The sequence below is a fragment of the Apodemus sylvaticus genome, chromosome 21 (assembly GCF_947179515.1).
Source record: "Apodemus sylvaticus chromosome 21, mApoSyl1.1, whole genome shotgun sequence".
In the NCBI taxonomy this organism is placed as follows: domain Eukaryota; kingdom Metazoa; phylum Chordata; class Mammalia; order Rodentia; family Muridae; genus Apodemus; species Apodemus sylvaticus.
This window is the reverse complement of record NC_067492.1, coordinates 51,547,233-51,558,366: the sequence shown is the minus strand read 5'-3', so window position 1 is coordinate 51,558,366 and position 11,134 is coordinate 51,547,233. Positions and strand designations below refer to the sequence as shown.

The 11,134-nt window shown below is 49.0% G+C and overlaps 1 protein-coding gene across 1 annotated transcript in view; it reads right to left on the bottom strand.

The window, feature by feature from the left end:
- Positions 1–5,845: 5,845 nt before the first annotated feature.
- Positions 5,846–11,134, bottom strand: part of C21H4orf51 (chromosome 21 C4orf51 homolog) — a 36,837-nt gene continuing 31,548 nt past the window's right edge. Inside the window, exons 4-6 of the mRNA XM_052166630.1 lie at positions 10,359–10,431; positions 9,468–9,541; positions 5,846–6,245 (exon numbers count right to left, since the gene is read on the bottom strand). Of these exons, the coding sequence (XP_052022590.1) occupies positions 6,138–6,245; positions 9,468–9,541; positions 10,359–10,431 (255 nt within the window). The 3' untranslated portion in view covers positions 5,846–6,137. The remainder of the gene's footprint in view (positions 6,246–9,467; positions 9,542–10,358; positions 10,432–11,134) is intronic.

Here is an 11,134-nt window from a genome sequence, read left to right as displayed (position 1 = left end):
GCTCCAACATGCTCCACTATGTTCATAGAAGCCTTATATATAATAGCCAGAAGCTGGAAAGAACCCAGATGTCCTTCAGCAGATGAATGGATACAGAAATTGTGGTGTATTTACACAATGGAGTACTATTCAGCTATTAAAAACAATGAATTCATAAAATCCTTAGGCAAATGGATGGAACTAGAAAGTGTCGTCCTGAGTGAGGTAACCCAGTCACAAAAGAACACACATAGTAGGCACTCACTGATAAGCAGATGTTAGCCCCAAAGCTCAAAATAAACAAGTTACAATTTAGAGACCACAGGGAGCTCAAGAAGAAGGAGGACCCATAGTGGGGGTGCTTTAGTTCCTCTGAGGAAGAGAGCAAAATACTCATAGGAGCAATTATGTAGACTAAGTCTGGAACAGAGACTGAAGGAAAAAAGCTCATTCAGAGACTGTCCTACCTGAGGATTCATCCTATAAACAGTCACCAAATCCCAACACTACTATGGATGACAAGAAGTGTGTACTGAAAGGAGCCTGTTATGGTTGTCTCCAGAGGGGCCCTGCCAGAGCCTTACAGATACAGAGGCAGATGCTAGCAACCAACAATTGAACTGAGTGAGGGGTTCCCAATGGGGGAGGTGGAGGCCAGCCTGGAGGAGCTGAAGGGGTTTGCAGCCCCATGACGATGTGGGCCACCCAGATGCCCTGGAGCTCCCAGGGACTAAGCCATCAACCAAGGGGTGCACATGGTTCCAGCCAAAAGAGTGGCAGAGGAATGCCTTGTCGGGCATCATTGGGAGGAGAGGTCCTTGGTCCTGTGAAAGCTCAATAGATAACCCAGCGTGGGGGAAATCCAGAGGGGAAATGGGAGAGGGTTGGATGGAGGAGCATATTCTTGGAAGCAGGGGGTGGGAGAAGAGGTTGGGGGTTTTCAGGGAGGGGGGAAACTGGGGAGGGCTATAACATTTGAAATGTAAATGAAGAATATATTCAATTAAAAAAAAGATTGTTTTAAAATTTGGCAGAGGGCTGGCTGCTCTTGCAGATGGCTAGAATTCTGTTCCCAGCACCCACATCAAGGTGGCCCACGACTCCTTGTAACTCCAGGACAGAAGGATTTGACACCTTCTGAGTCCCTCCTGAACACTGTGAGCAAACACAGAGACATTCGCATATACATGTAAACATTAAAAATCTTCTTTAGCTTTTTTTTTATTATTATTAAACTAACAAAAATCATTCCCAAGACTTTTTTCTCCTTTTTGCTGAAACCACTTAAAATGCTTCCCCGCACCCAGGTCCACAGCCCTGTTCCTCTGGCTCCGTACTTTATCACATAGATCAAGGTTCCTTCCTCATTATCCAACATCCACACCAAAGAGGAGCCCAAGCCCTCAACTTAAACAGCCCGGTAGTCCCAAGGGAAATAAACTTCCAGAATGAACTGGCATGCACTCTCGAGAACACCAAGAGGCAGTCACAGTCCTTCAAGGTGCAGCAGGATTCCCAGAGACTCTCTACAAATGGTGGGATTCTAATCAGCAAGAGACTTTATTAGCCACAGAAGTTTCCAGAAAACAACCAGACATGGGGTAGAAATACTCAGAAAAAAATAAATTCAAATGAATTGATTATCCTTTCTCCACTGCCCTACAGAGAAGGGGGTGAGAACTTCAGCAAGAGGAAGAATGAACTTCACAGCAGTGGTGTGCCTAGAGCAGGAGAGGATCACATTTTTATTTTTATAATTAGAAAAGAATCTTTTCCCAAAGGCTAGGGAGAAGAGACGGTAAGAAAATACAATTTAAATTTCTATTTTTATTTCTTTCCATTTTTCTTTGTCCAATGTGTCATTACTACTTATAAAATGCCTTCAGATCGAATGCTGGTAGCTGGGATGACAGACCCACAAAAAATGTGTTTTAAGGGGGAGCCATATTTGGGAAAAAAATTTCCCTATTAAGACATAGAAATTCCTGATTCGGACCATATGCTTCGTGGTGGAAATTGTCTGTCCTCTATCAGCCATCATGACAGTGTCGGTGAGCCCAGGAGAGCCGGCTGTACAGTAGCAGACATTTTTTTTTCTCCCAACAACTTGGACTACATTTTGGATCGATTGGCAAAGGCAAAAATAAGAATAAAAAAGTTGTTTCAGACCATCTGATATGGTCAAAAGAGACTGTGGATGTCTGTGAAGTTCATGGTCCTGAGGACTGTCTCCCCTCCCCCAAGCCAGGTGTGGACATCTCTGAAGTCAGTGGTCGTGAGGACTGTCTCCCCATGAGGTGTGGACGTCTGTGAAGTCGGTGGTGCTGAGGACTGTCTCCCCACGAGGTGTGGACGTCTGTGAAGTCGTTGGTCCTGAGGACTGTCTCCCCATGAGGTGTGGACGTCTGTGAAGTCGGTGGTCCTGAGGACTGTCTCCCCACGAGTTGTGGACGTCTCTGAAGTCGGTGGTCCTGAGGGAGCTTCAGCTCTGCCCAGGAGCTGGCTATGGAAGACCTCAGGCTGTAGCAGGTTTCTGTTGAGAAACTGACAGTTCAAATGCCTATGTCCTATGCCATGAATGTAAGGCTTGGAATCTCTCACTTGAGCTCTTTCACACCATCCCTTGTGCATGCCAGAGAATGAACAGCTGCCAAAAAGCAGACATTTTCCTGTCTCTAAAAATAAAACCCTGGCAATGCTTCGTGCCCTCTGTGCCAAGACCTGGTCCTCCCCAGGATAAACAATAGATGACCAAGCCGGCAGGAGGCAAATACTGGCCCTAAAGCAGGCCTGTGTTTGGCAGGAAATGCTTAGACCAGAGCATTTGTAGCCGTAGACCAGAGGCCCGCATCTCCACCCGGATGGTGGACAGCTGCTAGCCCCAACCCAGGGCCCGGCGAGGCAGAGAGGGAAGGCCTCCAATTATACTAGAGGTTTTGTGTCAACTGAAGTCACAAAGCCCTCACCAAATCCTGTCCACGGAGCTCTGGAACTGCGTGTAGGCCACTCGACTGATGTTGGCAGAGGAAAGTCCCGAGAGGGGATAATTTGCTATTCACCTGCTTTGGCCACTCGCCTGTCAATGCTCTGAGTGCCCTCACCTATGACAGCAGGCCCAACAAGCCACATTACTGAAAGAAGATTATACTAGCAACTAGCTTTCCCATTTTAACTCTCTCTCTCTCAGTTCTTCAAATGCTCCTGTAATACTTATTCAAGGGCCTGTGCCTTGTCATTACAGTTCGAGTCTACCCTACCCATCGGTAACTTGGCTTTTTGCTCCTCCTTTGAGGATTTAGGAGGGCTGAGAGGAGAGGAGAGGACCTAAATATAGCAAACGTTCAGAGGCATAATCACTCCATAAACAGGCTTCAGAGGGCTGGAGTGCGGGGCTGATCCAGATGACAGATGTCACTCACCCAAGTGTCAAGTCTTACAGAAAGCTAAATGGGCCCGTTCTCCAACAGGGCTGGAGTGCCGCCTGTTCGCACTATCAATATTTATGAAGTCATCCTTCTTAGACTGTAGCTTTCCAGGTGAGCTGCCTTTGAGGACAAAGTTAAGCAGAGATTTCCTTGAGATTATGGAAGTCAGCAGAGCTTGCTTGGTGGGTTTTTCACAACATGGGAAAGAGGAAACGGGGAAACAGGCCCTCAACTCCGTGGAAACCTCATTCATGTCAGTCAGAGTTCATTGTCATTCAAAAAGTGACAGCCTGCTCCGGAATGAGGGACACCAGAAGGAACTCAGCCCAGTTGCTTCTACTCACAAAAAGGTAATGAAGAGAGCCCAGGCTGACCCTCATCCTCTGATTTCAGCCCCACTGCCACCCTCCTCGGAGAGACCTTCTCCTTAGCCTGTCTCTTAGTAACAGAAAAAACGCACCTCACTCTGTCGCCGCTTACTTAAAAAGAATTCTCAGAACGTGTGGCTGTCACAGTCTGCTCCTGGCTGCTGAGGAATGGTACCCAGAATTCATCCCCTCGTCGTCATCGGCTTTTCCACTTTCTGCTCCCAGGAGCAGCCTTACACCTCGCCCCCTCCATCCAAGGCACTTCACACACACACACACACACACACACACACACACACACACACACACACACACACACTTCTTGTCTCTTTAAAGCCTGCATGTTGTTTCTCTCCTAAAGGCACCAGTGCACTTGGCAGCGTCTGCTAAGCCTGCCTCTTCCTGGAGAGAAGGGCGGCATCTTGCCTAGGATGGTTCTGCAAACCTCAGGGTAGCCCTGGCCCCATCCGTGGACCTCTCTGCCCCTCAGGGAAATGCTGCTGATCCTTTGACTCCAGCCTGAAAAGCCCTTTTCCACAGTGATCCGTTTTACAAAGTGACTCACAGGCTGCATTGACCACCCGCCCTATGGGGGGAGGCCAGGGCCGCCATCTATGGCCTGTGCTGGGTGCCACCCACCTCTCATGTCACTCCCACTCTTTTGCCAGGACAGCCTGAGTCGTAGAACTCAGCACATTCCTTGGGCCTTCCGTCGTCGTCTTTCCTTGTTACGACTTTGTCTTTGTTTTACGGAGCACCTGGTTTCATTTTAAAATCCCAAATAAAATCACCCAGCCAGGGTGGGGGTGGGGAGAGAACGGAAAGAACGCAAAGAACAAGAGGGAGGGCGGGAGGGCATCTAGGCTGGTGGTGGAGATGGAGGAAAAGGAGCCACAAGTTAATTCCTTCTGACCAGAGCGCACCCCTTTCCCTGCCTGGAAGTGCCTGTGACTGGTCCCCTGCCATTGCTTCCCGAGCCCCTCCTCTTTCCAGTCGCCCCAATAAACAGACTAATCTTTGATAAACCCGAGGGAACTTTCCAAATACAGCACATTATGAGTCCTGAAATCGGCCTGTCTTCTTTATCTTGTATTATAAACCCTAATTCACTATGTGAGTCAGTATTTTTCCATAAGCTAATTTTTTTTTCTGTTCTGTTTTTTCCTATGGGAGTAGGGGGAGTCAGGGAAGAAGGCGCAGAAGGCAGACTCAGCCCTCCCGATGTGCTGGTCACACTGAGTTTCTGTGGCCAGGTTATTTCTGTAAATTTGTCTGTAAAGCTGTTGACATTGATTTTTAGAATGGAAACAGAATTCTAACAAACTCTGGCTTGCATGTGGCAAAAACGGAACACTGGGGCATTAAGAAAGCTTTGCCATGGGTAAGTGCATTCTTGGGAGAGGCGATGCGCAGTCACTAGGGCATGGTCCTTGGGTGCCAGCCTGGGCGTCTGCCCAGAGGTCCCCTCGCTCTGCTCGCGCTGGGCAGACTGTTGGAGGCTCCGGAGTGGCCCAGGCTGCATTTCCAATGCAAGGTTCTGGCGAGTTTAATGGAAACCACATGAAGGGTTCCTGGGAAGCAGACCAGATGGCTCCCGGCGAATGTATTTAGCCCAACCTGGGGCTAAAGGAAAAACATAAGGGCTGGGTCGTGGGGGTGGGGGGCGCGGATCGGGGGGCGGGGTTAGGGTGCGACGTTTGTGTTTTCTCTTCAACAGGAGCCAGCCAGGATTGGGGTGCAGGCTGGAGCGGGACTCCGAAGCAGAGGAATGGTTACCAGCGAGAGGGGACTATTCCGTGGCCTTGGTCCATCTTTGCCAGCTCCCTTGGCGGCTCTCCTGCAGGGCAAACACAAGGCTGCAAGGGGACCCCGCCGGGGCAGAGCAGACGCAGCAGGAAGAGGGAGGCGCAGGCCCATGGGCGCCGCCGAAGGCGGAGCCGGCAGCGAAGCCAATTTTCCCTGAGTGGAGGGAAACCCTGCCGCCAGCAAGGAGGGACTTCTCTTCTGGGTCATAGCTCAGGGGGAAACAGAAAAGTCTTTCTCTGAGGTAGAGGACAGGATACAAACCTCAGGAGCCCACCAAGGTGGAGGTCACGCTATATCATTTGTGAGGTTCTTAAAGCAGAATGTGAGCCAGGCCACTTATGTAAAGGAACATTAATCATGTTTGTGACAAACCCCCTTCCCCATCAACACACACACATGCACACTCGCGCGCAGAGACAAGAAGGAGGGATGAAGCCCAGGCAAGTTTCCAACAAGGTTTTCCCTGTGTGCACACCCCACCAAAGCCTCCTTGGAACTGTCTCGGTGGCTTAACACAGAAACTAGGTAGGGTTCCAGGTCTGCGGCTTCTTTCTTGAAATCACTTGAATTTTCGCCCTGAGCTTCCACTGGTATTGGAGGAGAATCGATCCGTCTCTGAGTCCTCTGAGGAGCCAGTCTTGCTGCCATAATCCCATTGTCGCTGAAGCTGGAGGGGGAAAATAGTCCAATTGTCAACACTTGCTCATCCACAAAGGTCACTGTTCCCACAAAAAAATGGGAATTAAATTGCCTCTTTCAGACCTGACATCATTCATGAGGAGGGGCTGGCATCACTTCTGCATTTTCTTCTATCTTAAAAAATAAGCCCTTTCTGTTTTATATATCGCACCTCAGTCAGGAAGGGCAGATCGATAAGCAAGACGGATTTAGAGAGGCAAGAATTCTAAGAAACGCTAAAGACGGCTTCTGACTGCGGCCCTTTGTGCTTTCCCGCTTCCGACCAGTCAGGCAATCCTGGGTGAGAACTCTGCTTTTCAGTTTTACAGCACGACCCTCTTCAAGTCAGCCCCGAGAACTTGAAGAATTCAAGGAGCAAATGTTTTTAAACATAAGAATTTTGGCAGCCTGGCAGGAAATGGACAAGTCTGAACCTGGTGGCTTTCACATCTTCCCCTAAAATATCAGTACCTGTTTTAAAATGTTTTAATTGTTGGGGGATGGAGGGACAGCTGCTCTCACAGAGGACCCAGGTTCGATTCCCAGAACCCACATGGTGACTCATAACTACAGTTCCAGGGGACTGGAGCCTTCTGGCCTGGGAGAGCATCGGGTACATACGTGGTGTACAGACATACATGCACATATAAAAAAATGAAAATATCAAATTGTGCTTTACTCGTGAAAGCCATAGTTTGGTTTTGGTCAGGATTCTGGCTCAATAGTACTCAGATAACTGCCCCATATTTATCGAATGTGACAGGAAGAGAGGAGGGGAAGGGGGAATGGTTTTGGGCTGTTAGTACATCACAATAGAATGTATGAACATGGATTTGGGGAGGGGTCAAGAGAGGAAGACAAGTGTCCCTCAGCTCAGCTCTGACACCGATGGACAGTGAGGTTGCCTGGCACCCGTGCACCTCCATGCAGCAAGAACGAATTATTTAATTGTAGTTAATCATTCCCTCAGACAACTCCCAGGAGGAAGCTGCGACCAGCACACTTTCAGGAAATCATCTTCCTTTCCCAGAAGTGAGCCCCTCCCCCACCAGAGAAGCAGGCCCATGACTGGATGCACAGGAACTTTCAACAGACCCACGGCTTCTAGGTCTTGGCATTTTTCCTTGCCGTGCTGCCTTCTAGTGCGTATGCAGTCCCTAGATGCTAAAGCGGATGCTGCATTCTGGAAGGCTACCATTCAAATGGACTTAGCTGTCTGGGACCCAAGAAAAGCCATGCCCTGTTTCTAAATTTGCCAGGTTCCTTTGGTGCCCGAGACCAGTCTTTTCAAAGTGACATGTGTGTATAATTGGTATTCTTGTGACAATCTTAGGTGCTACTTGAATAACATTAAAAAAATGTTACTGACCAAGTTATTTTTTTCTCCCTAACACACGTAACTAGCATACCAAACTCATGATATCACACATTCAATTACTTAACATAAAGCTGAGTTGTTTAAATTCAACTTAAAGAGTAACTGTAATAAAAATTGTGGGATAGCAAAAAAAGAATGTTTTATTTTATAATAAATGAAGTTAGTAAGGCATATAGAATAAATAGTTTTCTTTTTAACTTATTTGTCAAGATTCCCTGCCAGAGAATTGTGTGAGAGCCTGTGTGTGTGTGTGTATGTGTGTGTGTACCTCTGTGTATGCATGTTTGTGTGTATCTGTGCTCATGTGTATATGTGCTCATGTGTATATGCATGCCCATGTCTTATGTGTGCATGTATGCATTGATGTGTGTGCCTGTGTGTGTTCCTCTGCATGTGTTCTTACATGTGCATGTTCATGTGTATGTACATGCTCATGTGTACCTGTGCATACATACATGTTTGTGCATGTTTGTGTATTCATGTGTATATATGTGTGCTTGTATGGGTTAACATGTGTTCCTCTGTGTGCCAGTGTGTCCATGTGTGTGTGCACATGCCTTTGTGTGCCTGCTTCTAAGTGTTTGCATGCCTATGTATATATGTGCATGCATCCTTGTGCCTGTGTGTTTGTGTGTGTGTGTGTGTGTGTGTGTGTGTGTGAGTGAATAGGTTTGCATGTGCTTGTAGAGATGAGAAAACAACCTCACCTCTTGATGGTCAGATGCTATCTACCTCATTCCTTATGACAAGGTCTCTCACTGGCTGGCCTGGTATTGTACAGTAGGTGAGGCTGGTGGTCACTGGGCCTCAGGGCTCCCATCACCTGCCTCAGCTTCCTCAGCACAAGGAATCCTGAGCTGGTGCCACCACAGCCAGCTTTTATCTGGGGATTGACCTCAGGTTGCCTGTGTTTCCAAGGCAAGGCCCCTCATGCCAGAATTCTAAAGCATGAAAGAGATCTTGTTTTAACATCCTGTTTAGAAGTACTGGGATTTGAGAAGGTCTGACCGGGCCAGTAAGAGTCCTGCTCGGGCCAGGTAGTGGTGGCGCACGCCTGTAATCCCAGCCCTTGGGAGGCAGAGGCAGGGGGATTTTGAGGCCAGCCTGGTCTACAGAGTGAGTTCCAGGACAGCCAGGGCTATGCAGAGAAACCCTGTCTGGAATAAACCAATAAAGAAAGGAAGAAGGAAAGAAAGAAAGAAAGAAAGAAAGAAAGAAAGAAAGAAAGAAAGAAAGAAAGAAAGAAAGAAAGAAAGAAGAAGAAAGAAAGAAAGAAAGAAAGGAAGGAAGGAAGGAAAGGAAGGAAGGAAGGAAGAAAGAAAGAAAGAAAGAAAAAAGAAAAGAAAGAAAGAAAGAAAGAAAGAAAGAAAGAAAGGAAAAAGAAAGAGAAAGAAAAAGAAAAAGAAAAAAGAAAAAGAAAAAGAAAAAGAAAAAGAAAAAGAAAAAGAGTTGTGCTCAGGGGAGGCCATATCAGGGAGGGTGGGGACAACAGACACTGGGACACTCAGCATGCAGGGTGGGTCCCCAGAAAGGCAGGGTAATCTGAGAACTTGATGCGTCCATCTATCACAATAGGTAGATTTCAACCGCTCCCTGACCCACTGACAGGAGCTCCTGTCTCCAGAGCCTGTCTGAAGCCCGTTTCCTAAGCCATCGATAGGACAGATCCGGACCGGAAGTGTTTGGGTCCCCTTGTGCCAGAGCAGCCCACCCTTGATAATACAGATGATAAAGGTTGTTCTTATGCCGCGCTAAGGCTAAGCCGTCTACGCCTCAGCCGTGCACCCTGCACATACACCCAGTACTGCAGGGCAGATGGAACCCGGTTCTCACCTGTCTCAGCAGGCTCTTCCCTCTGTTCCTGTAACTCGTGAGAAGCGCAAAGCCTGGCCTTTTGGGCTGCATACCTAGAGTGAAGAAGATGACACGTTCAGTGCCTGAGAGCTTTAGATGAGCGATGTCTACAACAAATACGAAGGAAAGCGATTGGCTTTATGCTTTCTCTACTGAGGGCTGAACCCCAAGTCTTACACACAAGCTACATCCCCATAGTCCTGTACTTCTTTCTTTCCAGTTTTGATGGTGGCTTGTTTCTTGTTTGTTGTTGTTGTTGTTTCTGAGAGCGTTTCACATAGCCTTAGTTGGTGTTGATTCTCCTTGCTTCAGTTCAAGTGCCAGGGTTATAGGTATTAGCCACATATTATGCACCGTTCTCCTCTCTTCTCCCCTCTCCTCCCCTCCCCTTCCCTCCCCTGGCCTCCCCTCCTCTCCCCTCTAACTCTCCTTGAGATAGTTTCTTACTGTGTAGCCCTGGCTGGCCTGGAACTGATTACTTAGACCAGGCTGGCCTTAAACGCACAGAGCTTGGCTAGCTTCTGCCTCCTGAGTGCCACGATTAAAGGTGGGCCAAGGCTGACATTCCGAAGCACTTGTTAAGTCAGTCCTTCCGAACTCTGCCTCAGTTTCCCCCCAACCACAGCCGTAGCCATCACCACCAGGTTTATTCTCAGAGCAGCCGAAAGGCTAATAATGTGCTGGTGGCATGTCCCACCGCTGTCATGGCTGCTCCTACTGTGTCTGCTGCTGCGACTCCTAAAATGAAGTGGCACTGCGGGGTCAGCAGGAGGCTTTAGTCAATGGCCTCTGACCCTGGAAAGCTCGAAAACAAGAGAAGGAAGTGACAGTCAAAATAAAAACAGCAAGTGGATAGGAGCAGCAACTTACACGGGGACATACGGAGACTTCTGTAACCGAGAAATGTTGGACAAGGGGCTTCAGGACCCCAAATCTGGTGCGCCTGGGGAAGAGAGAGTCAGGAATTAGTGCCAAACAAACCAGGTACGAGGGTGCATAGCTAAGATCCCAGCACTGGGAAGGCCGAGGCAGTAAGACCCTGAGTTTGAGATCAGCCTGGGCTACACAGCCCTGCTATGTCTCAGAACAAAGAGCAGAACCCAGACGGGCTGAGAAGATGAGTCTGTGTGTGCAGTGTTCTGAGCTCAACTCCACAGCACCCACGTTAAAACTGTCAAAACATAAATGCCACCACCACAGCCACCACAGCCACCACCACCACCACCACCACAGCCACCACAGCCACCACCACCACCACCACAGCCACCACCACCACCACCACCACAGCTACCACAGCCACCACCACCACCACCACCACAACCACCACAGCCACCACCACAGCCACCACAGCCACCGCCACCACCACAGCCACAGCCACCACAGCCACCACCACCACCACAACCACCGCCACCACCACAGCCACCACCACAGCCACCACAGCCACCACCACAGCCACCGCCACCACCACAGCCACCACAGCCACCGCCACCACCACAGCCACCACAGCCACCACAGCCACCACTACCACCACCACAGCCACCACAGCCACCACAGCCACCACCACCACAGCCACCGCCACCACCACAGCCACCACAGCCACCACAGCCACCACTACCACCACCACAGCCACCACAGCCACCACAGCC